Here is a 27,909-nt window from a genome sequence, read left to right on the forward strand (position 1 = left end):
GCGAGAGTTGGTGGGTCTCGCTCCGGGACTCCATTTCCCGGGATCCCTCGCGCGCCGGAAGCGGCGGCGCGGCGGTTCCGCGGCGGAGGCCCAGGGCAGCGGCGGGAGGCGGCGGGGCGCGCTCCCGGTGGCCGCCATGGACGTGACCGGGCCCGAGACCGACTGGCGCAGCACCAACTTCCGCCAGAAGCTCGTCAGCCAGATGTGAGTGAGAGCCGCGGGCTCGGTGCTGGGTAGGCCGCGCTCGGGCCTCGGCTGCTGCCGCCCCCGGCGGGGCCGTGTCCCGCCCGTGCCCGCTCCTCTGCAGGGCTTTCCGGGCCTGCCTGGCCGCCTGGGTTTGTGCCCTCTCCCCGCTGTTATCTCTCCTAAAGGGGGCCCTCTCCTGAGGGGCCTCCTTGCCAGGATTTGCCCAGACCCTGTGCGGGGTAACCGGGACTGGTCTTTGATTTGATTTTCCCGATCCTCCTTCTCCTCCCCTTTCCCCTTCTCCAGCAATACCGATTTCCTGCCCTGCTCGACACCGTCTGGTTTGGGGCTGTGACTTTGCCAGTGTCCACGATGTTGTGAAATTTGGCATATTCAGCCCTATGGAAGTCACTGTTATGGGTTTGTGTCTGACTTTTGGGGACAGATATGAAATAAAAATGCTGGTGGTTCAATGTGAAGTTCAGCTTGTTGCCTTTTTAGTGTTCCTTTCTGAAATCATTGCTTTCCTTGAGTTATTTTGCTGCTTTGCTGGCATTTTCTGGTTTTAGAAGGCTCTCCTACCCTGAGCAGGGTGGTGAGCACAGAAGTGCAAGCACTGTTCATTCTTTCTAAAGCAATGCTGCAGTGCTAATTCGTGTATTTTGGAAAGCTTGATATTCCCTTGTTGATTTTAACAATCACTACCTAACCCTGGTCTGGTTTTCTATGGTATCTGAGTAGTGTGAGTGTTTGTGGGTCTCCTACAGTTATGGTGCTGTTCCAGAATTAAACTGTTGCAGTATTCATTGAAGGAGTAGGATGGTGTTTGTCTGTCAGAGCCAGACAAACACCTTGCTGCTCACAAGGGATGTTTCACTTTCTAAACTTTCTGTCAAGTCATTAATCTTGTTAGATTAATCCCTGACTTCCTCTCCTGTTCTGCTGCTCTGTCAAAACAAGCAAACAGAAGTGCCCTGAATGCTCTGCTTTGAGGCATAAACGTGAGTAAGCACTTGCAAACCCAACCCAATCAAACTTGGAGTTTGTATTTGCCCTGCACACTGTAATGGGGTTTCTCTGAGCAGCAGACAATGCTCTAAAATCTTTCAGTGGAAATGCACAGCAAGGGATTAAAGAATTACTGCTACTGACCAAAAAATCTTTAATGCCAAATGAAGAGATGACACTAATCCTAAACTTTTAGTACATGCTCTCTGTTTATTTTCTTTTACACAAGCGCACAGATGTCTCTGCATGATTCATGTGCTTTTTATTAGATGTAGTGACAGCCTTTTTTGGTCACTTCCAGTTTTACAGGATGGATCAGATATTTGCATTCATGGCCCTGTTTGAAAAGCAAGCAAAACTGTTACTGGGATGGCTGGGATGAGTTGTGACAGTGACTGCAGCAGACTTTTTAAAGCAATTATTGTGTGTTAGAAATCCCAAACAGCCTGGCCTGGCTCCCTGTGGCACTTGGGATAAGCAGAATGAGAAATAAAAGCAATGTACTTGCTAAAAGCTGGAGCTCTCCATGCAGCAATTCCTTTTTCTTTCCAGCAGCTCCCAGCTTTGTCATTAGAGGCTGATGTGGTAGGTGGAAGAGGGAGGTGATTAAATATCTGATGAATCACCTGGAAGTTTTTGTAATCTGTGGGAGGGTTGTTCTGAGCACTTAGGGAAATACAGTCTGAAATGTGTGTACATCTTCCAGCTCATCCTGCAAGCAAGAGGTGATACTTGTCAAGATAAATGTTAACCCTTGGTCTTCAACATTAAAGGCATGAAACCATTTGAGTTATCTGAATAGTTTTTGAGTTTGGTCCTTTAGAGCTTCTGGCTGTGGGTGTCTCCATTGGTTACAATTCCACCCTTGGGTTTTCATTCCAACACTGATTGGAAGTTTTCTGGGCTTTGTCTTTGTCTTTCAGGAGTGATGTTGTGAGTGGCCATTTCAGTGTGGGCAGTGGGTATCCTGAGGAGTGTCTCAGTGCTCCAGGTGCATGATTTGGTTGTGGACATTTGGGACAATTGTGCTTTTCATGTCCTGAGTCCAGTGCTGGGTGCTGTGGGACTGCAGGGCTGAGCAGAACTTCCATACTGGAGCAAGACTGAGGAAGCCTGAGCTCCTGTGGCTGAGGCTGAGGGGCAGCTTTGGCTTCTCCCAGGGTGTTCCAGGAGTCAGCAGTGATGTAGGAGTGTGGATAAATACTTCTGCTTGCAGGGCACCACTTTATTCTGGCCCTTTCATAGCTCCAGTACATTCTCCCTTTCTAAAGGCCTTTCCTTAAAATGTGTTTAGATGTTGGTATTGCCTGAAGGACAGGTCTGATCTGGGCTGTAAACTCACTCTGTGGCTGTGCCTGGTTCCTGCCCTGAGCTGCTTGGAGGCTGTGTGAGCAGGGAGTTGTGCTCTGATGTAACTGATGGTCCCTGAGTCTGGCAGGTGCTGGCCCTGCATCTCCTTGTCCTGGTGGTTCACTGTAGCAGCAGATTCACCCAGTCCTGCTGTGCACTGGCTGGGGAGGGAGCTGGGGCACTGTTGAAGGAGAACACGTTCTGCAAGATTTTTCTGTTAGACCAGCTAGCCTGAGTGAGAGGTTGCACATATTTGGGCTGGAAAGAAGCTTCTTGAGAGTGGAGGGGGAATTCCTGAAGCTGGTGTTGGTGCTGCCTCTTGTGAAACCACAGCTCTGAGTGTTGTGCATGAAATCAGAGTTTTAGTGCCCATCTACACATTTACTAATGCTGCATTTACTGAGCAGATGGAGGTTGAATTGGTTGGTACCATCTCATTCCCAAAGTTTTGTAGAGTTGGGAGTGCTGCAAGGAGTGTGCTCTGTGCTAAAGCTATGACTCTTTTTTAGCTGGTCTTTGAATGTAACTATTTTTATGTTGATTGCAGTTAAATATGTGAACAAGGAACAAGTTGTGTGGTTTTGTTTCTTCCCAGTCTAAACCTTTATTGGAATTCTAACAGACAGGACATGGAGAGCTTGGAGTGGCATTTTCAGTAATGCAGATGTAGTCACAATAATACTCCATGTTCTGTAATGTCTAGATATAATCTTGACATCATAATCATCACATAATCTTCCATGTTCTAGAATGTCAAGAGGAAATGATTCATATAAAAGCAGATAATTTCTTTGCTATGTATTTTTTTCAGGTTCCTGATACCATATTGAGCACTGTCTCTATCACATCCCTCAGTGCTACTTATAGGTTACTTTCTTTACTTGCCTCTGTGCAATCTTTGTCTTCTCTTTTTGTCTGCTCTCTTTTCAGTGCTCTCAATGTGAAAGGCATTGTCATTGTCACAGGAAAGTTTAGGAGGATTCAGGGTAATGTGGATTTAGAGGCAGCCTTTCCAAAAAGGAAGATGTGTAAAAAAGGAGAATTTGTTACAGCTTCTTCCTCCACAGCAGAGCTCCTTTATGAGCAGTTCCCTTCAAGGCTTGTTTGCCCATGGAGGAATTGTTACCCTGCATTGTGTTCACATTCTGCTGCAGTTTAAGGAAGGTTCATACATAAGCTGCATTGTTTTGGTGCCTGCCAGGCCCCACAAACAGGTTCCCTTGCAGCAGGTACAGTGTTCCACTGTGTTCTGCTGCTGCTTTGCAGGTAAGGCTGGGAGTTGTGGCAGCCTAAGCTCCTGCATTTTAAGGCTGTAGCATCTGCTTTTCTCCCCTGAGCCTGTCATTGGGTTAATTCAGAAAGTCTAACCCATTTGTTTCTTGTCCAAGCACCATTCCTGCTGCATGGGAAGTCATGGAAATTCAGGGGAAATAAAACAGTAGTGTCTCTTCAGAGTGGCTGAAACTTCCAGGGGTCACTGCCTTGACCTGCATTTAATGCAGGGCAGCTGCTGGTGCAAGGCAGTCACCAAGAAATAACTTTCTGATATGTTAATTATGAAGTGAAAGTGTTTCCTGATCACTGGTGTGTGGAATTTAGACTGTAACTGCCAGGCTGCTTCAGAAGAGAACAGGTTTTGCAGGGAAGTTTCTGAGAATGACAGTGCCTAGAGGATTGCAACAGGGCCTCACCTGGCTGAACTCCTTGTTTTAGGATGTCTTTCTCTGCATGTTCCATAGTTGGACTGGTTGCTGCTCTTTGATGTGCTGAGAATGTCCCTTCTTTTCCACTCATGTCCCCTCCCACCCTGCCCATGCTACACCTCTGCCCTCCTGTGTCCCTAACCCAGGCTCCCACTCATTGTCCTCACTCACTGGTTAAGCCTCTGTGCCTTAGACAACATTTTTTGCTTTATTCCTCCACCTTTTGTGTAGAGAATTCTTTTTGGAAAATCCTGATGCTAGGAAGCTCAGTCTCATTGCTTGCCAAATGTGGATTACATTAATCCTGTCATTCAGTTTTTCTCAAATAAACAAGTGCTGGTATTTTGTCAGAATAATGCATCAGGCAGTAAAATAATGGCTTGTTTAGCAGTTGGTCTTGAATTTCTGCAAAGAATATTTGTGTTGCCTTTTAGAAATTAGTTGGCTTTTTTCTCCATTATTTATTTGAAGAAACTTTATAGGGTGGCAGTTTTAAATAATATGTGGTGGTGATTTGGTTTGGGTTTTTTTGTGGTGGATATTTGGATTGTTTGTTTTTAAACTATAAATAAGAGAGGGGTAAAAAGGTGTTGCACAGACCTTTCTAACTACAGGAAGTATTTGTAATGCCTTCAATTAAAATCCAGCCTTGTTTTCTTCCTCTTTTATTTTTCAGTGATGAAGCCATGAGGAAAGCTGGTGTTGCCCATAACAAGTCTAGCAAAGATATGGAGAGCCATGTGTTTATGAAGGCCAAAACAAGGGTAAATCTATTTGCTTCCAGAAGTTATTGGGTGTCAAAAGAAGTTTGTAGTGAATTGCAGAAATAGCAAAGCCAGTGCACTTCAGAATACAGAGTTATGTGGAATTTTGATTTGTATGTGCTGCTTCTTTTACCTAGAGGGGAAGGGAGGAGTTCTGCATCCAACAGATGCATCAGACTGGCTTTAGTGCAAGGCAGCTTTGCTGATGCTGCAGTGTTTCATGCACATGTAGAACCACACTTTTCCTACCTGAATGTTTGGAATTTCCTTTGTCTACAGTGTAGCCCCATTCCAGTTTGGTGGTCAGGACATCAATGGAAAGGCTCTGTCAAGAGTGACCCCAAGGGAAGAGCCATGGTCTCTGTGAAAGCCTGGCTGTAGTGTACAGTTCTGCACTCTTACCAAATCATAAACTTCTTCCCTGGAACTGTGTTAGGAGAAATTGCATAGTGATGCTGTCTCCAAACAAGTTCTGTGTTTGAAATAGAGCTTGTCTTGGTGAAAATGTCACAATGCTGATGCCACAAATCTGCACCCACTGTTGCCATCCTCCTGATGAGTTCTTTCATGGGCAGGAAGACTTCCTACAAATGATGAAGCACACTAAGGAAATACTGCAAAGAATATTTGTCTTTTCACTTCTGACACTTCTGTCATGTTAGTTGTCCAAGTTATTAATTTACTTGTATTTGTAATATGAATTCAGCTTTAAAAAGAGTTACTGTAGTACAAATGTGACATAATTCAAGGACTTAAATAATTCAGTGTGCAAAGTAAGCAGGTTCTGTCCTTACAAAAAAGGAATTACAGTGGATAAGAAGTGGAAAATGTATGTTGGTTTATAATATTTGCATACTGTGGTGCTGTTAGTGGGGCTGTCAAGGAGGTTCTTTCCTGTGAATTTTGTGGTTTCTTGGTGTTCTTGTACCATCAACCACAATGACGTGTTGGTGAAAACATTCCAATTCATAAACAGGCTGTTTCTGGAAGTGAACTGCTCTGAAAAGCCCACACACATTGTAGAGTAAAATCCAGTATGTTGAGGAAGAATACTGAAGAACCAGAAAGTAATGGTTATTCTGGTTTCATTTCCTATGCTAAAATACTCATTTTTCACCTCCAGGAGGAGTATCTTTCTCTTGTGGCCAGGCTCATTATCCATTTCCGAGATATTCGTAAGTAATTTTTTACTTTTGGTTTTACTTTCTTCTCAATTGTGGTTTCTCATTGAATTGTCATAAAAGAAAAGTAAATTTTAGGGCTTCTGTGTGAGATTCTGCATGTCATTCTTAAAAAATTGCTTTAAAAATCTTCCTGTAGTATGCATGCCTAATTTATAAGTCCTGTTTCTTTTACACATCATCTATAATTGAGAAGTATTTGAGAAATTATTTAAATGTGCTACTTTTCCTACTTCCTAATTTTTTCTGAGTCTTTGCTTCTTTCATATTTTTATATAGCATTCTGACTACCAAATTTGCCTTGGTTAATGTATTTTATTACAGCTACAGTAGATAGTGGGTTTTTAAAATGTATTGTGAAAATTATGTAGACAGTATATCCAGAAGGTCAATATGACAGTATTAACAAAGATGATCCATCATTTTTTCTTTGCAGACAATAAGAAATCTCAAGCCTCAGTCAGTGGTAAGAGTTCCTTTTTTGTTGTTGTTTCTTCCTTCCCCCATACTCTCAATTTCTAAATAGAGCAGCTTAGACATCAGGGCTGTGGTTACTAAGAATAAAGCATCTGTGGATTCCCTAGCTGGGATATTAAATGCTGCTGGAGCAAAGGAAGGGGAGCATGACAGTCTTGGAGTTGTTCAGTGATGAGGGTGAGAGGCTTGGCCAGTGCTTTGGATGTCACACAGCAGGCTTGTTTGTGCCCCTGTTAGCTCACAGCAGTCAGGTTCATGAAAGCACCAGAGTGGTTGAAAATAATCTCCTGCTGAGCAGCCCAGGTTCCTGCCTGTTGCCAGCTGTGGCTCCCCAGATGTTGCACCAGAGGCAGAAATATTTGTGGGGCCATTTGGTGAGCTTAGATCTGATCCTGGTTTCTGCCTCTGTGCTCATTCTCACTGTTAGAGATGTTAGGGACAGAGTGGTGCTGTGCTTTTATCTCTCTGCGGGGCAAATATGCAGTCTGTGGTTAATTAACATGCAGTCTGGCCTGCTGGAAATGATTTTGTAAGTATTCTTAAGAAAGAGGTGGTGTGTGTTCTATACCTGGTTCATATTGCTTCTGCACCCTCTGTTGTGTTTGGGCCTCTTGAATTGTCTTTCTCTCTTTAATTTCACTTTTCTGTGTGCCCAGGATTCAGATGATGAAAACTGTCTTGAAAGGCACTGAATTTATTCAATGCATAATAACAGTGATGTTAGAGGGAGAATTGTGTAGCAAAGCACATCCTCTGCTCTGAGCACTGCTTCTCTGACTTGAGGAGGAAGATCCACAGTGGAACTCTCTTGCTTTTTGAAGTTAAAAGCTTTATATCCTCATGGAGTTTTGTTGGCAGCTTGTTTTGACTTGTGTATCAAGTTGGAGATGGCCAATAAGTTCTTTTCTCTGATGTATTTAAAATCTGTGTGGAACTTCCTGACACTGGGGCACTTTAAATCATCTCTCTGTCTTTGCAGAGAGGCAGAGATGTGCCAGAAGCCTCAGAGGCAGGGCAGTGCATCTGACTTTGTCAGGGCATTGGATCTAGTTGTGGTCTGAAGTTCTGATCTCTGCCAGATCAGAGAGTGGATGATGAGAGCAGGGGATTCTGGAGAATTGCATGGCTGGCTGCATTACAGTGTCTGTTTCCTTTGCAGATCCAATGAATGCCCTGCAGAATCTAACTGGGGGTCCTGCAGCAGGGGCACCTGGCATGGGCATGGCTACCCGAGCTCAGGGGGCACCAATGAGTGGCATGACAGGCCTTGGTCCAATGGCACAGCAGATGAGTCTCCCAGGGCAGCAGCAGCCTCCTGGAACCTCAGCAATGGCCCCTCATGGGATGCCTGGTGTTTCTACAGCTACTCAGCAGAGTAAGTGATCAGTTTGCTTCAGCCACTGAAGTTGTTGGATCAGCTTTTCAGTAATAAAGAGATGTCATACTAGGTGTCATACTAGATGTCATACTTCTGGCTAAATCAGCCAAGTGAACTCAGAAATAATTGATTTCAAGTACTGCTACCTAATTGGATAAATGTCTTTCTTCATATAGGAAGTGTAGTTGTTGTATGAGCAAATTCTTTCATCATGTCAGCTTGAGAGCATTGGTTTTGTACAGCTCACCCAGGTTTTCCATGGTATAGTGCTTCCTGCTGTGACCTCGGTGCACATTTCTTCCTGCACATTTTTACTCTTTACTTACTCTTAGTGGAGGGAGAGTGAATTACCAGTTGGTAGTACAAAGTGTAATTAATTCTGCTCTTAATGTGCCCCATCCATTTGAGGAAGCAAAAGTATATACTGCTAAGGAAGGACATTAATTAATCTCATATTATTTAGGTATTGTGTTTTAACTACTGTGTATTGTCTCTTCAGCCCAGCTTCAGCTTCAGCAGATAGCCCAGCAGCAGCAGCAGCAGCAGCAGCAGTTCCAGCAGCAGCAGGTGGCCCTGCAGCAGCAGCAGCAGCAGTTCCAGGCCCAGCAGTCAGCCATGCAGCAGCAGTTCCAGGTGCAGCAGCAGCAGGCGGCAGCGGCTGCCGTGGCGCAGCAGCAGCAGCAGCAGCAGCAGTTGCAGGCTGTCCAGCAGCAGCAGCAGCACATGCTGAAACTGCAGATGCAGCAGCAGCAAAACCAACAGCAGGTGATGAGAAACAGCTCCCATGGCAAATGTGGTGATGGGTGTGCTGGTTTGAGAGGAAACTGGTGGGAGATCCCAAGTCAGAACTACAGTCTAATGGGGAAGTTAAAATAAAATGCAGTAGTACAAAACCACTGCCAGAGTCAGAGCAGGCCCTGGCACCCTGTGTGCCAGGGTGGTGGCACAGTCCCATCCCAGGGGGGCTCAGGGTGGTGGCACAGTCCCATCCCAGGGGGGCTCAGGGTGGTGACACAGTCCCATCCCAGGGAGGCTCAGGGTGGTGGCACAGTCCCATCCCAGGGGGGCTCAGGGTGGTGGCACAGTCCCATCCCAGGGGGGCTCAGGGTGGTGGCACAGTCCCATCCCAGGGGGGCTCAGGGTGGTGGCACAGTCCCATCCCAGGGGGGCTCAGGGTGGTGACACAGTCCCATCCCAGGGAGGCTCAGGGTGGTGGCACAGTCCCATCCCAGGGGGGCTCAGGGTGGTGGCACAGTCCCATCCCAGGGGGGCTCAGGGTGGTGGCACAGTCCCATCCCAGGGGGGCTCAGGGTGGTGGCACAGTCCCATCCCAGGGGGGCTCAGGGTGGTGGCACAGTCCCATCCCAGGGGGGCTCAGGGTGGTGGCACAGTCCCATCCCAGGGGGGCTCAGCCCTCCTGCAGTGCCAGCTGTGGCTCTGCTGGAGCAGGGATCCTGCACAAGGGGGGAGTTTTCCTCTGCAGCTCCAGGGCTGCTGGAGATGGGCCTGCTCTCCCTCTGGGAATGCAGGGCAGCAGAAAGCTGCTCCTCTGGGAATGCAGTGGGCAAAGGCTGCTGGGCTGTTCCCAGGTCAGATTGGATCCAGGGAGGAATGCTTGGCTCCTCCCCTGGGCAGAGCATCTCCCCATGGGATGATGGGATTGGATCAGCCCTGCAGGGACACTCAGTGGCCATGAACAGAAGATATCCATCTGGAAAGAGGGTGGGTTATGGAAGACATAAAGAGTACTGCCTTACCTGGTTTTAACAGATGGTAATAGAATACAAATATTTGGTTACACCTTGCATTGTACCCTAAGACAATCAGTTACTTGTCAGGTGAGGCTTGGCTTGTGTGGAAGTGTCAGCTCTGCCTGTTTCTAACACATTTCCACTTTAGGGTAGGGCTTCAAGTTAGATTGGCAAGTTAACTGACAGCAGTATGTTACATGCTAGAGGAAAGGCTTTACAGATGTTTTGTTGCTTTCTTTTGTCATAGCAATAGGAAATTAAAACCTTTGTCTTTCTTTTTATAACTGTCAGGATGGTCTTTCATTCTGACAGAAACTGGGAAAGAACAGCACTTGAATTACTCTAGCAATAGTGGTTGTTTTGTCACTGTGTAAATTTAAAAATACATGTATGTATACACATGTGTATATATACATATATGTTTATTATTCTTAGGTACAAAAGCAGATGAGAAAACTTCAGCTGTCATATTCTTGTGCAGTTTTTGTTAGGGGGTGATCACATTTGAAAAACGGTATCTGAGCCCATTTGTACAGGAGAAGCTGATGGACTTCACCTTTGCTTTTAAAAGTTACATGCAAGCCTGTCATGTGGAAATATGGAAATAGAGGCTGTTTAACCATGGAGGGTTGAGATATCCGGGGGATGAGTGGATTAAAAGGTTAGGCTTTCCCTTTGGGCTTAAAGCATCAATCTGATGTATTAGAATTCTGTTTACTTTTGGTTTATGCTATAAAAGTCTCCTGTTGCATTGCTGGAAGCTTCAATTTCCTGGCTTTTCCTGCTTTTCAGATGCAGCAGCAACAGCAGCAGCAGCAGCTGCAGCGGATTGCTCAAATGCAGCAGCTGCAGGCAGCACAGGTCATGCAGGCACAGCAGCAGCAGCAGCAACAGCAGCAGCAGATACCACAACAACAGATACAGCAGCAGCCACCTCAGCAAGTCATGCAACAGCAGATGCAACAGATGCAGCAGCAACAGCAGCAGCAGCAACAGCAGCAACAGCAGGTTGCTCAGGCACAGCAGTCTCAGCTTCCACCACAGTCCCAGCCCCAGCCCCAGCCCATGGTGTCTCAGCCTCAGGCAATCTCAGGACAAATCCCCAGCCAGGTTATGCCTGTCACTCTCACACCACAGCAGTTAAAAGCTATGCAGGTAAGGGCTAGGGACCAATCTGGAGAAATACAACATATATCTGACTCTTGCTAATAATGAAGCAGGAAAACCCTAACTTATTAAGAGCTCTGCAGTTAGCAAGTTATGAGTACAGGGTGTTTAAAGGTTGATATCTGAGCCTACCAGTAGAGAACAGTTTTGTACCTAAGAGGAAGAGTTCTGAAAATCTGTGAAAACCATTCATGTAGCTGATATTTAAAAAAGAATTTCTTGCCTCACTCTTGAATGCACAAGTGAGAAAAAGAAAAAGAAACATTCTCTGGTTAAAGAGAAATTACCTCCATGCAATTTGCTGTTCTAGAACATGAGCAAGTACTCTGAAGTGTTCTAGACTGCAGCCAGGGCTGGCTCTCTGCCATGCTGGCTTTGCTTCTGGTGCCATGTTGGGAGGTTTTGGTCACAGTTTAATGTGCTGGTTGTTCCTGCCTTGAAGAGAAGGTGGGCAAGACAATAGTTCTGCCCTGTTGAATCTCTTGCTGGGTCATCCTCTTAATGGTGCAGCTTTTTGAAGTGTTAGTAATTTTTATTTGGGCTGCAGAGGTTACTGCTGAGCCCAAGCTCAGACCTGTTTTTCTTTGGGCCTTATTGGGGAGGAATGGATGTCAGCCTCACTTCAGAAATGGGTGAGTTGGAATCTCCACTTTGTGCTCCTACCAGCTGAGCTAGTAGTAGTTAAATGTCATCATTGTCACAGTGACAGATGTGATGTATTTATAAATATTTGAAATGCTGGTCATTGGTAGGCTTGCAAAAAATTTAAGTGCCTATTATTTTTATTTATAAGACCTGATAGTAGAGGTAAGATGTGCAAGAAGTTGTTGAACTGGGTGTGCAGTCTGTGATAAAATTATTCTAAATGTTTTAAGCATGGGAACTTGTTTTCAGAAAAAAACCCCAAAAAACTTCAGTTGGTGAGGCTGGTCTTGTCTCCATACCCCTTTTAATGAGCACAGTCAATGCAGTTGAAACAGAAGTGTCATACCCTGCTCAGGTGTGTGTTTTTACTTTGGGTTTTGTTCTCATTGCCCAGGTAAGAGCTCAGCTGGTGCAGCAGCAGCAGCAGCAGGCAGCAGCAGCAGCAGTGCAGGCAGCTCAGGCCCAAGCTGCTCAGATGGGAGCCTCAGGGCAGGTAAGGGCCCAGGGGCCAGTGCCACAGCTCACAGACTGGGGCAAGTGCATGCTAGAGATGAGCATGGAGTTGGGTTCCTGGTGGTTCCTGGTGAGGGGCTGACACTGCTCATCCCCTGTAGGAAGGGGATGTGCTCTTCTCTGCTGTTTCTCCTTTGCCTGGAGTCAGAGGCAGGATTTCATTGCCAACCTCTCTGTGCATGCTCTCTGTCCCCAGTAGGTACGAGTGTTGCCTGTACTGACACAGGAATGCACATGAGTAAGATGGTCTCCTGTGGGCACAGTAGGAGTCTGACTGTTGGTACCTGGAGTGTATCACCTCTTCTTTCATTAGACTCTCCTAGGTGACTGCTTTCTTGTGTAAACTGATTTCTGTACTGTGACTCTTTGCCTGCTATCTTTAATCACATGTGATTTACCTTCCATCCTCATGTATTGACTAGAAAAAAATAGTATAGATGATGAAATCTCTCTGCACTCCCCTTTCAGTCCTTTCATCTTTCATTCTTCTTCTGAGTGAGATGGGCAGTAGATCTAGATGCTCTTGTTCTGGATGTGAATTGTGAAGAACAAATGGTGTGTGTCACAAGTGCAGAGTTACATTTAAAAAAAGAAAAGTGCTGGGTGAAAGCTTGTTGTCTAACATGTTTTTTTTATCCTGCAATACACCTGCAGCCCCAGTGGTTGTTTCTTGATGTGTGTCTGGTATGAAGGAGACATGGGGAAAAAATGGGGAATGGCTTGAGCTGACCCTCTTATCCCATTTTCCACAAGAATATGGAAGTCTTTTGTGGCTTACCTGTGTAGTGTTTCATATTGGGGCATTTTACAGACATGGGTAAGTACAAATATCACCACTCTGTAGATGAGGAGAGAGGCAGACAGATGAAATGAGGCTGACTAGGACTAATGGCAGAATTCTCTTTGTATTCCCAGCCATTCCATGTTTTCCAAGCACCATTTTCCATTCAGTGCACAAGTAATTTTACAGGTTCAGTAAGAAGTTTTTTATGTGGACTGTGATTCTCCAGTGAACATGTCCCAGACTTGTATCAGGGACAGTGTCTTGTGCCATGGTAACTCTCAGCTGGCCACATCCTTGCTGGTGTGGCCAAGTTGTGTTTGTGAATTGCTCCTTTGGCTTGTGTCAGTGTAACACAGGATGTAAAAGCTGGGCAGTGGTAAGTACAGTGCTGGCAGCAATGCAGAATTCTCTTCATACAGTTGAAATGTGAATTAAAACTTGTTTATTTCTTAAATAATTTCCAGGTGGGAGCTGCAGGGTCTTAGGCTGATTGGGAGGAGACACTGACTTTTTTTCTTGTTACTCACTTTAGCGGTGCTCTTTTCAACTCTGAACAGATGGATTGTGTTCATGTAGAGTCAACTGAATCCTTGCCCCTTTAGTGACTTCATGTGCCAGTGGCTTAACAGCACAGTGCATTTGAAAAGCTTTGGGTGATGACATGGTTGACAGCCAGTTTTGTATTGCAGCTTTATCCACTCCTGGGTGGGGATTGCTCTGTCTACCACACGTGGAGTTTGGAACATTCCACACACAGGCTTTGCTCCACTGATGCTCATGCCAGTGCAAGATGAGTCTGCTAAAATTCACCTACCACTAGGAAGTCCAATAACTAAATGGGTTTCTTGTACTTGTCTAAATATTTTCTGTATATAATAGGTTTAAGATTGTGGCTGTATATAATATTACAATGCAGCTTCAGTGTTGAGAGTGTGTAAGGATTTCCTTTTCTTTATAGGAAGTTTCTTTTAAGGCTAGATTTTTGCTTTCTATTTAGTACATTTTTTCAGTAGCATCAGCATTTTTAATAAATCTGCCTTGATTTCTTGATTTGGTTCAGGGAAGCTTTTTTTAGAAACAAACCCTATCCTGATCTTTGCTTGTTACATTTAAACTTAGTCTTTAAGGGCTTTCAAACTGGGAATTTTGCTTGCCATGGCTGCATTTCTCCTTTTCCATAAAGTTTCTGTAAATCCTTCTTACATAAAAGTTAAGTCTCAGGTTTAAATGTGGATTCAAGTGAGAAATTCTTTGAAATTCTGAAGACACCACACAGGTCAGTGTTACCCTGCTCCAGTCCTTGTGAGCCTGTCACTCCCAGGGGAGCTCACAGCAGCAGTGTCCTAGCAACATGAGAGCTACACAAAATACTTGCAGCACCAAGGAGAAAGATCTGTAGTGGACTGCAGTTAAGTATGAGTAGAGTTCAAGTTAAATATGAGTAGAGTTAAGTCACTGGTGCAATTCCTGCAGGTGCTCAGATGGCAGAGTGGCTGATGCTGACTGAAAACCTGAGCTGCCTTAGGTGCAGTGGCTCTGTAATACCTGTGCTCACCAGAAGCTGTGTTTTTATGGGCTGCTGAGTCTTTGGATGTTAGATAAAAGAAAGTTGCAGGTTCTGGATTCTATTAGTTCTATTCCAATTCATTTTTATCAAATAATGGGGTTTGTAGCTTACTTTGGAGGGAGATTCTCTTCTTGCTCTCTGATTTATCTCAGTTTACAGGGTCTGGAATTTTACCTTGTAAGAATTCAATTTCACTTGTGGAGGAAGATATGTGTTCAGATTTTAACTGAAAATCTTTCTCAAAAGTACTTAAACATTTCTGGTTGTGGTCTTATAATGAGAAGAGTAACTCCTTTATGGACATGTTGCTTTGGAACCCCCTTTCCTGACTCCTCTATCAAAGGGTCATGGGTTTTGTAAATATAAATGAGCTGGAGAATGGGGGAGAACAGATTGCTTTTGTTAAGAGTGTGGAATTGGTGTCATTTTATATATATTTTTCCTTTCCAAAGCACACATTTAAAAATATACAAAAAATCCTAAGCCAAGATTGTAAGCTTGTGCACTCATTTGACCAAGCACAGTACTACAAACAGCTGGAAGCCTTTGGATTGGAGTTTGTCCTGCTGGTGTTCAGTGGTTTGCCAGACACTTAACCTGTGAATATTCTTCTAATTTCCTTTACCTCAGTGGAAGTAATCTGAATCTTCACTTTTTGGTGGTGTGGCTACAGAAACATGGCCAAGATGGGACCTGACGGTCACCACAACAAGCCTGGGATTGCACAGCTCCAGAGATCTGTGTGCATTGCCCAGGGTCTAAGATGGGGTGACTGTGCCTGAAAGGATATCCCCTCCCAGCCCAGCAATTTCCCCCTTTTTTTTTTTTTGGTTTTGTTAGGGTTTTGTTGCTTCACCAGCTCTCATGTTGATACTGTAGCTCTTCACTGCACTCCCTGGCATCCCCCTGTGCTCCGTGGCAGTGCTGGGTTGTTGTGTTTGCTCTGCAGCTGCTGCATGCTGTGTGTGCACGTGTGCATGTGTGTGTGTGTCTGAGGCACCCCCCTTTGTTCCCCTTTGAAATCCTGTCTCTGACCATCCCTCTTTGCCTGGATGGAAAGGGACTGCATTGCTCTGATGTTGTGAACTAACAGCTGTGCTGAATTTGACACTATTTTCTTTATCAGTTATTGCTTTCTTTTTTCAGTCTTGCTATGTTGTATTTAATTTTATTTATTTTTAACAATTGTAAGCACATGCATTCTTTGACTCTCTAGAGATGTGTTGCTGGCTGCTTCAGTCCATTTACATACACACCCAGCAGGAGTGCCCCAAACCAGTTACAGGAAAGGAGACAGCATTACCTCTTAGGTTAGTCAGGATTGTGCAGGTCCCTTGGCAACATGCAGGCCAGGAAAAAAAGAGTAGCCCAGAGAAATTTACTGTAGATCTTTGAAGTCCCAAACAGAAGCTCTTTTACTGATAAGTGAATCTGCCAAAATGTTACCTCAAATATGCTGTATTTGTTGGGAATTCTCAGGATGTGGAGTAATATCAAATTTTAAGTAGCAGAGGGCTATACAGATATAAAAAATGAAATCTCTGTGCCTCATGCAGGCTGATGGTTCTGAAAGGTACTTTTAGACACTGCAGAGCAGCATAGTCCCAATACTATTTTAAAATAAAAGTTGATTCTAATGCTCACCTTTATCATTTACCCTAAATGACTGTTCTTTAGGGTGTGCTGATTCTATACAGCTGGAGAATCAAAAAGCTCGAGGATGATCATGGGCTCAGAAAAATTTAGCACACCTTAGTGGTAGAGGAATAGGTATTTGTCAAAATGATGGTAATTTAAAAAGTATACTTGACCTATTGTGTGGGTTGTAAAAGGAAGGAAATAGATTTTTCAAAGCTGGAAGTCCTTTTAATTGTCTTTGGCATTGTTATACTGGCCCAGGTTGGGCTGGTGTGAAATTTGCTCCCTGTGGGGCAGTGCACTGACAGTGCTGTTGAACTGTCTGACAAAATGTCCTTTAACAGAGGGGACATGGCCAACACTGCTGAACCCTTGGAGCCCACAGTGGGGAAAGCACATCAGAAACCTGTGGCATTGTAGAACTTCTTAGATGGAGCTCTCCTGACAGCAGAGAGCTCATTTCCAATAACTGGAGAACTTGTTTCCAATAACTGGAGAACTTGTTTCCAAGAATTGGAGAACTTCAAGATGTCAGGAAAAATTTAGGAAAGGCCCCTGATGGAAATGACAAGATAGGCAACCCTTGACCCACAGTCTGAGGCTGTCCACGGGCTCTGCCAGGGTCCCAGAGTTCCTGAGGTGCTCTCTGAAGATGGAGAGGAGGAGTACAAAAAGCAGTTGGATTTCTCAGGTGAACCTTTAGAGAAAAGCTCACTAACCTTCCCTCCATGCTCCCCCTCCCCAGTTCCTGGAGGCTGCATGTGCTTCTCATCCTGCCAGTGCACTGCATTTCTTGTTTTGCGATTACTTTTGTCTGTTGTCCCTCTGTCCTCAAAGATGATCAGCGCACCCATGGCCCGAGGTGGGATGCAAATCAGACCACGGTTCCCGCCTGCCCCCGCGGTGCCGGCCGCACCTGCAAGCTCCGTGCCCTTGGGCGGACAGCAAATGCCACAGGTATTTACTGGGTCACAGCCTTTGTGTCAGCCTCGGGCAGAGCTGCCCTGCCTGCCCTGCCTGCCTGCTGCCTCTCAGGCAGTGGGACTGATCACTTGTGCATCAAACAATGAACTTGCTGCTGAAACTCAGCGTGTTGGTGTGGTGGTTGTGGATCCTTTTTGGTTTTAAGTATGAGGTTTTCTTGGGATATCAAGTAAAGTGTTTTTAAAGTGGGGTAAATCTTTATTTTAACATTTAAAACTTTCCCTGTTGGAACCCAGGACATTCCTCTGGCTGCCCTGGGTGATCTGAGACCCTGGCACGGAGTCAGAAACACCTGGGCCTTCAATTTTAGCCCATGGAAACAATCCCCAACTTTGTGTGAGGAGTTACAAGCCACAGGAGTTTGAGTGGAATGATGGTGAATTTGTCACAGGGTGAAAAAGTAGAATTTTGGGGATTTAGAATGGGGGGTCAGGAGGCAAGATGGAGGAATCTGGGCATGTCCTGTCCTTCCTCTCCTTGTCCTTCATCTTCTGCTGGGATGGTGACACTTCTGGATTGGTTTAGAGCAGAGACAGACTGTCTAACACAGGTGATAGGGATTGGGAAATTATTGTAAATAAAGCACAGGTAGTTCTCAGTATAAAAAGCCAACAGCACCCCAAGGGCAGGGACTGTGCCACAACCCGACCTGCTGGACAGAGCTCAGCAGGGCAGAGAAAGGATGAAAGAGAAAATAAATAACCTTGAGAAGCAGAACCCACAAATCTCAACTTCTTTGGTCACAGGGCTGGAAAAAAAAGACTTTTTAATACCTTGGAGGTCATCTCAAGCACAGAAACCTGAGATTTGCTGTGTTCAGAATTGATTCAAGACTCAAATGAAAGGTCCACACTCCATGGGTGTGCATTTCTGAGTGTTGCAGGTCAGCACTGCAGTGTTGCTGGCTGAGTTGTGCCCAGCACCTTGCTTGGCCTGTGTTCCTGCTCTGCACAGGTGCTTCTTGTGTTGTGAGTGAACCTGGCTCGTTGCAGTTTGAGCAGCTGCTTGGCATGGTATCAGGGACCCAGAGACATTGGAGCTGTTCTTTTCTTTCATGGCTATGTAGGAGAAACTGCCAGCAGGATTCCACCTGTGCCTGCATCAGAGAAGATGCTGTGCAGGCAGGCTGACCCTAACCCTGTCCAGCTGGTGCTGGAAAATGCACCAGTTCACAGCTCTTCATCTCTTCTCAGGAGCTTGCAGAGGCAGTGACAGTGACCAGAGAGATTCTGCAGCCCTAGGCAAACACATCTGTGGTCATTTCTGGTTGAAGATGGATGGTCATTTCAATCCAGGACAGTGTTTATGTGGTCATTTCAGTCCAAGACAGTGTTTATGTGTTAACTGGCACAAACCCCAGCCATAGCTGTGGAGTCAGAGGGGAATTTGTGCTTTGGTCACTGTAGCAGTTAATACAGACTGAGATAATCATCTGCCATTTGAAATATCCACAATATTTGAGGCTTTCTCATGGATATTGAAGTATTAGTTTTGCTTCTGTTTATACTTGACTGATTGCAAAAGGCTTCTAGTTCAGGCATTCAGTGCCATGGGGAGATCTCTGGGCACTGCCACTGCTACTGGGGAGCTTTGACTCCTGACATGAGCTGCTCATCAGAAGTGCCCTCAGCATGCCAGGCAGTGGGAAGGTGATGTAGAAGCTGAACAACTGACCAAAGCAGAAGAAGAGGAGGAATTTTTCATGAGCAATGATTGTAGTGACAATGGCTCTGAGGCAGGTGCTGGGGTGAGTGGGTGAGACATGGTTTACTGGTGGCTGCAGACAGGTTTTGTTCTGGCCTGCCCTATAATTGGCAGCTCTGGACCAGCATGGATCTCTGGCATTGTCTGCCAAAACATTTTGTTCAGGTTCTAGGTAGATTAGAAATAAGAAATGCTGTCTTTTACACCTCTTAATCTTATAAAATGCTCAACTGCTGCTCTCTGGTGGGTATAATCCTGCTCATCAGAGCCCTTGCAGCTGTTGACAGCAGGAGTGAAGGGCTGTAGCAGATCTGTGGTTATCAATCACTCATTTAAGAGCATGTCCTAAGTCCATTTAGATGTGCTGATAGGTAGTTCAGGGTGTATTTTCTCCTTAGAAAAGAATCTTGGTGTTGCATTGAAGAATGCTTTTCAACAGAAGGAGCAGATATGATATCAATACCTTGTGGCTATTTGTTTTTGCCCCATCAGACAAACCAGTCTGGCCTTTTTTATCACAGTTCTCACTGGATTCTCCAGGGAGTTCATTTGTTTGGTCAGGTTTTTTTTTGCTTCTTACAGTCTTTTCAAACAATACCAAAAATTACTGATATGAGGTTTTAGTCCACAATCACCTGGTGTTTTGATTTGTAACAGAGTCAGAACTGAGAGTCCTTACCAGCCTTATCTCCTGAGAGCTCTTCTGTGCCTGAGACTCAGCAAACTGGAGCTGGAACTCCTCCCTGGGTTTATCTTCCAGGACAGTGCTCTGAGCTCTAAGTTTTGGGTTAGTGGATGTAAATTAAAACTTTTATCATGCAAGCCTAAGTGCCTTATGGGCAAGATCTCAGAAAATGAGAGTGTGGTGTCATGATCAGGTCACTGCAAAGGCTCAGAGCAGATTCATGCTCACTGGGCTGTAGTGGCTGTCCATGGACATGCTTTATGTGCAGAAATTCACATCCCTCAGTGAAAAAAAGATGGACTTGGGTTTCCTTGTGTCTGCTGGAGATGCAGGGTGTACCAATGATCAGCAACCATGGCCCGACTCTGGAGCTGAATTAATTCATGGCACTTAGAACTCTGGAGGAGGGGGATTTTGTCTTTTGGGTTCATAGCTATTTTTGTCGTGTATTTGTTTGTTTTTATTTATTTTTTAAGCCTTCTTTTTACTCAGAGTCAGCTGCAAAGAGCATTCCCTAGGAGTTGAAACTTCATTAAATTGTTACAATCTTAATCTTTATCCTACAACCAATGTAGAAACCTAAATCTGTAATAATCTTTAAACCTGTTCTGAAATGATGTAGCAAATGAACTGCTGTCAAAGAAAACCAAGGCAGTAGGTTCAGAACTGCACACTTCTGAATGCATGGTTTTGAAATTGTCACAGTTTTGCTTGCTGTTAGGCACTGGCCTTGGCTCTTCTGAAATGAGGGTGGCAGAGAGCAAACCTGGAAAGGAGGAAATCTGTTTGCCTGTGTTGCTCATTCAAGTATTTGAATGAGCAGGGGTAGTGCAAAAAAATCCAGTTCATCCAGTGCTTGTGTGCACAGTAAATGCTGCATATCATTTTCTTCACTTTTCTGCAGCATTTGTAAATTCATGTAAATAATATCCTTGGTGCTGAATTACACACAGCAACTTCAATCTGGCAGAAAACCTAATGAGATATTTCTCCTTCCTTCCCCAAACAGAAGGATTTAAGTGTTCAGAATTCCTTTTTGTAGCCAACTTGAGACCCTTAACAGGGGCCTGAGTTTCAGGAAGAGATGAACCACTCCAAGTGGTGTTAGTCTGACTTGGTGAAAAATGGGTGCAGTATCCACATGGGTAAGTTCCAAACCACTTGCTGTCTCATAGCACATTAAATACTCTTGTGAAGGATCAGGGAATGCTCTTTGCAGTGTCCATCCTGCTTCCTTCCACACATGGTGTCTGCAGGAGGCAAACTGTGCTTTCCAACCTCAGAAATGCTTTTCCAGCTGTTGAGGAGAGACATGCTGGTAAAAAACCCACCACCTTTGGAGAACATAAGCCCAGGCTCTGTAGTTGTTGATAATGGAGAAAAGGAAGATAATTTAATTTCAGCCTCACTTGTTCCATGTATTAACTTTGTGTGAGAGGTCACCAAGGTTGCAAAGGTGCTGGGGTTATTGAAGATGGAAAAAAAATCATAGTGTGTCAGGCTGCATTTGGTTTTGAACTGTTCTGTAATGGGTGATAAACTGGTATCTTCAAGATGAGTAGTTTTGCACTGGGCTGGGGGGTGTTTGTGCTTTTTGGGGGGGAATGTGACCTTTTGCATGGCTGCAATGTGATGTACCAAGCAGAGCAGCTCCTGCTGTAGTCAATGTGTCCATGCAGAAGCAGACAATGCCATACTTTTCAGTGTGCTAAACATCATTTCCTCTGCATACAGCTGGGTTATTTGACAAGAGAGTGAAGGGCAACACCCATTTGCAGTGCCTGTGGTGTGCCTGGGACTTGTGGATTTACTGGAACCTTCCCTTAAGAATGGTTTAGACTGAGGGAAACAGTTGTTGATTCAAAGATGTCAATCAGTGACTTACAGGATGGACACTTGGGCTAATGAGCCACAATCTGTGGCCTCTGCAGGCTAATTCCATTTATCTTTGTATGTCCTTATTTATAGCCTCAAGTCAGAAGAGCTCTCTGCATGTTCCTCAAACAAATGTCATCACTCAGTACCTGCATTACTGTCCCATGCCTCTGCCAGTGCACAGGTTTTCTTGTTTGGTTTTAAGTGATTAAGGGGAAAAATGTCAATTAGAACAAATGTGAGAAGTTGCTCAAATTTTTGTGTCACGTGGCTCTGGCACTGTAGAGTGTACAGAATAAACCTTGTTGGTTGGTGCTGTTCTGGAATGCTCTTACTTGCCTTTTTGTCCTTTAGGCACACCTCATCATTCTCCAAAGCTCAGAAAGCTACTTCATTTTTTTTTTTCCCACCCAGCTGTTCACTTTGGAGTTTCTATCTCCACTCAGATTTTCAGAACTCAGTATTTAAACAAGATGTTGGTGATTTGGCTTACTTAATTTTTTTTCTTCCTTCTTCCTAAAGAAAACCAGTTGAGAAGCTGCAGCTGAGTCTGACAGACCTTTGAAGACTGTAATTAAAATGTCTAAATAAGGAGGGGTTTTTGACTCTTAATTATCAAGGGGAAAATGTCTTTTCTTCCTGCCCTTCTTTAGTTCTAATAAAGTACAGGTTTCTCACATGGCACTTCAACATTTTAATTGCAACGTGATGGTTTGGGCAGTGAAAAATAATTATTATGCAGTTAATTCAATTTATGTGCAGATTTAATGGTCATTTCTGCTGAAGTTGATAAGATTTACTGCCCTGAGAGCTTCAAGTGTGGTTCAGGTGGGAGTGTCCTTGTGGGGGAGAAAGGAAACTAATGCTTTCATTTCTTGTAGGCCTGAGGAACACTTCTCTCCACAGGTAAAGCCTTTTAGTTAGGTTCCCATGCTCTGCTCCCTTCTGTTGTTAGTGATGGTGTCTTTTCCCACCTTCCAGGTCAGCCAGAACAATATCACCATGATGTCATCCCCATCTCCTGTCCAGCAGGCTCAGACTCCCCAGTCCATGCCTCCACCACCACAGCCCCAGCCATCTCCTCAGCCAGGCCAGCCAAATTCTCAGCCAAACTCAAATGTCAGGTGAGCCCCACTGCACCCTCTGAGCACTTCTGGTAAGGCCATAGGTGGGAGGTTTTCAGAAACATTCCATAACCTTTCTCTGTTTCCAGTGAAGTCAATGAATGTTAAAACCAGCCCCACTGGGAGCACAGGTGAGACTGTGCTGAATTCACTCTGAAAACTCAGATTTTACATTAAAAATCTGTTCAGGAAATCTCACCAGGGCAGAACTACAAACTGCCATAATGATGCTTACTAAAATCCTATCTGCTTACAGGCTGATGATCCTTCCCTGTCAGGTTCTGGCAGCTTTAATTGTGGGTTTATTTTGTTTTCCAGCTCTGGCCCTGCTCCATCACCCAGCAGTTTTCTCCCCAGCCCCTCTCCACAGCCATCACAGAGCCCAGCAGCTGCACGAACACCTCAGAACTTCAGTGTGCCATCGCCAGGTCCTCTCAACACTCCAGGTAAATGATCTGAGAGCTGAACTGCACCCAGGGCTTGGGCTGTGTTTTGGGAACTCTAATAATTCCTGGGAAACCTGTTCTTTTTGGCACAGTGTGAACTTCCTAGAGCTCTAGGTAGCAGCTGGCATTGCAGGTAGTGAACACATCACAGACACCACATAACACAGCAGCTGGGATTCCCAAATCCACTGAAACCTCTTTCCTCATCCCTGAACTATCTCATGGGTTTTCCTAACTTCCCCAGACTTTGAAAAGAAGAATGATAATGTAATGGAGCAAGGCATAATGATTCCTTAGTTCCAACAGGAAGAACCCTTAGTGACACTGTGCAGTTGTGAAGGACACAACCACTTCACCCCAGGCAGCAGCTGCTCTGCTCCAGAACACCTTCCCAGGTGTACTGTGGCACTTTGCACTTCCCTCCCAGTCAGAAGAAGCAGTTTGTCACCTCCATTCACAATATCACACTTCTCAGACCAGTGTGTGTGCTTTGCAGATAGGAAAGGACCCACTTTATTCTGTTTATTTTGTGTTCAAAGCATCAGAGTGAAGGCAAAATAAAGGCCTAGAAAATGGGTATGTGGAACTTTGGAACTTTGCAGAAAAACATGTATTCAGTGGGAATTGCTGTTCTGCCCATGGAATATGCTGTTTCCATACAAGAACTAGAGACTGGGCAAGCACTTAAACTATGGAGGGCATCCAGTTGTGGATTTGGATATTTGACATGACACTTTGAGAGTGCCACATTTCAGATCAAGATTAATTAAGAGTAATGTTCTGCAGTATCTTTCATCACCCTGTGACATGCAGTCTTCCTTTTTGCCAGGAAATCCAAATTCTGTCATGAGTCCAGCCAGTTCTGGTCAGTCAGAGGAGCAACAGTATCTGGAAAAACTCAAACAACTGTCAAAATACATTGAGCCACTCCGGAGGATGATCAATAAAATAGATAAAAATGAAGGTGAGGTTTCCTGTCTTTGGCCCTGCAGTTATCTGTGTCAGCTCTCTTATCTGCTGGAAGAAGCAATACTTTGCCTTTTGTGGTGACTTCTTTTCCAGGGATTTAAAATGTCAGAGCTGTTCTTTCTTGATTCTGACTAAAGATTTCAGTGATAGGAATGGGGAAAACCCTTATCCTTAAATTCTCATCAGTTGAAACATGTAGAGTTCATGCTTTGGATATACTTAGGATCAGATAAAAGATCTTTAATCCTCACTGCTTTCTTTATTAGTGGCTCATGTTTTCATTTTTGACAGTGTGCTGTGTTTCTGTCTGCAAGAATGGAAGCTTTTCTTGTAGTCAGTGTTTGTTTCTCACACTGTTTCAGACAGGAAGAAGGACCTGAGTAAAATGAAGAGTCTCTTGGATATCCTGACTGACCCTTCAAAACGGTAACTTCTCCTGTCAGTTTTCCCAGCTGTTCCAGAAATCTGTGCTTGGCCCCCAGCCCTGTTGCCACTGAGGCTGTCTCTGGGGCTCAGACAGCAGAAACATTCCAGCTGAGGTGTCATTTGGGTGGGTGATGTGGCTGAAATTTCTCCTCTTCCACAGGTGCCCCCTGAAGACGCTGCAGAAATGTGAAATTGCTCTGGAGAAGCTGAAAAATGATATGGCTGTGGTATGTAATGCTTTGTGCCAGCAAAGATAAGCAACTCATTCCAAAAGGTCTTAAGACTTGGCAGGATCAGTTTTGCAGTTTTTATTACTCATGGTGTTAAAACTTCAAGTACAGGTTGGATAAAATAAGCAAACAGGAAAAGTGGGCAAGTTATGTAAGTTACCTGTAGGGGGATACACAGTGTGGGTGAATGAAGGTGGTACAGAAGGCAATCTTATCCCCCAGTGAGTTGCAGCTGGCCCAATTTCTAAAGATTAGAAGCAGGCCTGATCTTAACAGGCCACACTGTAGCCAGTAAGAACAAGTGGTATAGAAGAGTGGATTGGTGGGAGCTGGAGTCAGATGGCTGCTGCAAGGACCAGGAACAGTCAGTGCTTAGAGGAGCTGCCTGTGAGAACCATCGAGGGGGTATGCAGCTCTGGGGATATGAAATCCTTGCACTATAAGGACATTAGAACTCATGCTGTCTAAGGCAACAGTTACCTGTGTGTATCTTTTAACTGAACTTTCAATTTTCTGTGCTCTGTGCAAAGACTGGAATAATTCTTTGGACTGTGGCTAATTTCAGGACAGCCTTCCTAAACCAAACCTGAATATGTTTTTTTTTTTTTTCCTTTACTTCCTCCCTTAATGTTCCTATGTACAGTTTTGAGAATCATTTGGAAGTTTACTGCTGTAAAAGATTTCAGACTCAACAGCAGATATTTCTGGTTTTGGTGCTGATTAAAGGGGCTTCTGTTGTGTTTCAGCCAACCCCACCCCCTCCCCCAGTGCCCCCCACCAAGCAGCAGTACCTGTGCCAGCCCCTCCTGGATGCTGTCCTGGCCAACATCCGCTCCCCGGTGTTCAACCACTCCCTGTACCGCACCTTCATGCCGGCCATGACGGCCATCCACGGGCAGCCCATCGCGTACGTACCGCCTGCTCCTCCTGGCAGGGGACTCCCTCTGCAGCAATCCTAACAACACATGGCTTTAGGGCTGGGGGGGACCTGGACCTTTTTTCCCCTGTGAATATTTAAGGACTCCCTTTGTGGGCTGTGCTGTATGCAGGGCCCCCGTTGCTTCCCCTCGGAAGCGGAAATATGAAGAGGATGAGCGACAGACCATCCCAAATGTCCTACAAGGAGAAGTTGCAAGATTAAATCCTAAATTCCTGGTGAACCTGGACCCTTCACATTGCAGTAATAACGGCACAGTTCATCTCATATGCAAGCTAGGTAAGAAGAAGGGGGAGGTGTGGTTCCTCCTTGGGGTTCACAGGCTAGAAATCAAGCTCAGTTCTGCACTAAAAGCCTCCTGTCTGGCAAGAACTGCTCTGCTCTGATGGAAGTGTGTTCGCCTTTCAGATGACAAGAATCTTCCCAATGTCCCACCACTCCAGCTCAGTGTCCCAGCAGACTATCCAGATCAGAGCCCTCTGTGGATCAAGAACCCCAGGCAGTATGGTATGACATTGGTTGGGCTTGTGTCTGGGGCAGCAGAGAAAGTGTGAACACTTCTTTTATTTTAGTGCTTTAATAATATTTTAAAACAACTTCCTTTATCTGTAACCTCTTTTTCCTCCAGCAGCCAATCCCTTTTTGCAGTCAGTGTATAGATACATGACTTCCAAACTACTGCAGCTGCCAGACAAGCATTCAGTCACAGCTCTGCTGAACACCTGGGCACAAAGCATTCGTCAGGCCTGTCTCTCTGCTGCATAACAGCTCACCTGCAGCATGGAGCCAGGAAGGAACCCTCAACAGCTGGCCTCTTCCCCATGCCCCTGGAAAACCACAGCCTGGGGAGGTTACTTCAGAAGAAAGAAGCCTTATGTTGCTTTGTTTCTAGGTTGGCAGGTTCAGTAGAGCACCTGATGTTAGACTTAGCTCTCATGCTTTCTATCTTCTGCCTCTGTGGACTTTTGCCAGCATTTTCAGATATACAAAATGTGTATATATGGTTCTCAAGACTGTATTTAGGATGAGTTTTTTATTGTCTTCTTAGAGAAGAAATTATTTGTGGACTTCCATCAGGGAGTCTGGTATAAGAGGGGGTAGGGAAAAATGTCCTAATTTGCTTCAAAATTTGCTCAGTGCCAGTATTTCTTTCACACTGTATGTTTTGTGACCTGACACTGCCCCAGAAATAAATGAGCTGCAACTCAAATGTGCTTGCAAACTTGCCAGTGGGTGCAGGAAATCTTTTTGACTATTAGCTTTGTCCAGAGATGGGATTAATTACATCCTTTTAAGGCATCCTTCAAATATGTGAGATAAATCTGTAAAATTCTACTTGGGGGTGGAGATGTGGAACCAAACAGAGCAAAAAAGGTTTCATTTTGTAAAACCTTTTATAGCTTATTTTAAATGCAACTTTGTATAAATGGCTTTTGGTTAGCATGGACCAGGTTTCTCACTCCACCTGAGTAAGGTTGGTGAGAAATAAGAGACACTGATGTGCACACTGACTTCCTCTGTAAATTCAGTAAATGTGTACATAAAGATGGGGGAACCAAGAGTATAAAGGCCAAGGGACACAGATCAGTCCAGCAGGTTTGTAGCTACATTTCTTCTTTTCAGAGTCTTTCTGAGGCACCTGGCTTCCAGTGGGAGTTACTGCAGTGCACTGAAAATGTTTCTATACTACATCAGTTTGTTTAAACAAAAAAGGCAAAAAGCAACATCTCAGGAGTAGAACTGACAACTCATCCATCGTGCCTTCAGCAGTGATGGGCACTCAGATCAGTCAGCAGCTGCCTTAGTGTTGGCACTTGGAATGAAAACATTTACCACCAGTAACTCTAATTTAATGCATTTTTAATACTTCCCCATGTGTCTAAGTTGCTCCTTCTTGAGTTCCTGGTGCAGGAGAATTTCAAATATGAGATGTTCCAATTATATCCTGCCCCATCTCTCTGTATTGTGCAGCAAACCTTAAAGAGTAGCTGGGCTCTCTTACAGTAGTGTCAAGAAAGTGCTGTGACCTCTGTAAATCCATGTGGTGTCATCAGTTTTAGGATGTTTTTAATGTGGGTACTTAGTAAGCACTGACTGAGGCAGCAGAATGCTGTCAGTATTTTGTACATGGGCTAATGCATTACCTGTTTGTTTCTACTGTAATAAATTTATTATTATTCCTGTGTTGGATGCTAGCATTGTGCTGCTCTTCCCCTGTTAGGATACCATGGGATGAAGGTTTCTGTGTGCTGTGGGAAGCGAAAACTCACAGGCTGTGAAGGGTAGGGGACAAAATCAGAAATGGCTCTGTGTCTCATGCACCACATCCTTCCTGTCCTCAGTGAACTGGAAGAACTGGTCAAGAGGTCAGTGATGGGATGCACCTGTGGCATGACTGCAGCTTTATAAATACTCAT

At 44.8% G+C, this 27,909-nt stretch overlaps 1 protein-coding gene across 3 annotated transcripts; it reads left to right on the forward strand.

Annotated features, from left to right (window-relative positions):
• The first annotated feature begins 18 nt into the window (after positions 1-18).
• On the forward strand, positions 19-27,680 carry MED15 (mediator complex subunit 15). Of its 3 annotated transcripts, none has more exons than XM_050980647.1 (18): positions 19-204; positions 4,924-5,011; positions 6,135-6,186; positions 6,629-6,658; positions 7,829-8,044; positions 8,547-8,812; positions 10,591-10,953; positions 12,005-12,103; positions 16,950-17,069; positions 22,342-22,484; positions 22,803-22,930; positions 23,760-23,894; positions 24,262-24,325; positions 24,486-24,552; positions 25,302-25,462; positions 25,605-25,771; positions 25,901-25,999; positions 26,121-27,680. In XM_050980647.1, the coding sequence occupies exons 1-18, from the start codon at positions 137-139 to the stop codon at positions 26,255-26,257; spliced, it is 2,403 nt and encodes an 800-aa protein (XP_050836604.1). In that variant the 5' UTR covers positions 19-136; the 3' UTR covers positions 26,258-27,680. The 3 variants fall into 3 exon arrangements, with proteins under 3 accessions (XP_050836604.1, XP_050836605.1, XP_050836606.1); XM_050980648.1 differs by having other exon boundaries at positions 26,124-27,680; XM_050980649.1 differs by lacking the exon at positions 16,950-17,069.
• The last annotated feature ends 229 nt before the right edge of the window (positions 27,681-27,909 follow it).

Source organism: Serinus canaria, chromosome 15 (genome assembly GCF_022539315.1).
Source record: "Serinus canaria isolate serCan28SL12 chromosome 15, serCan2020, whole genome shotgun sequence".
NCBI classification, from domain to species: Eukaryota; Metazoa; Chordata; class Aves; order Passeriformes; family Fringillidae; genus Serinus; species Serinus canaria.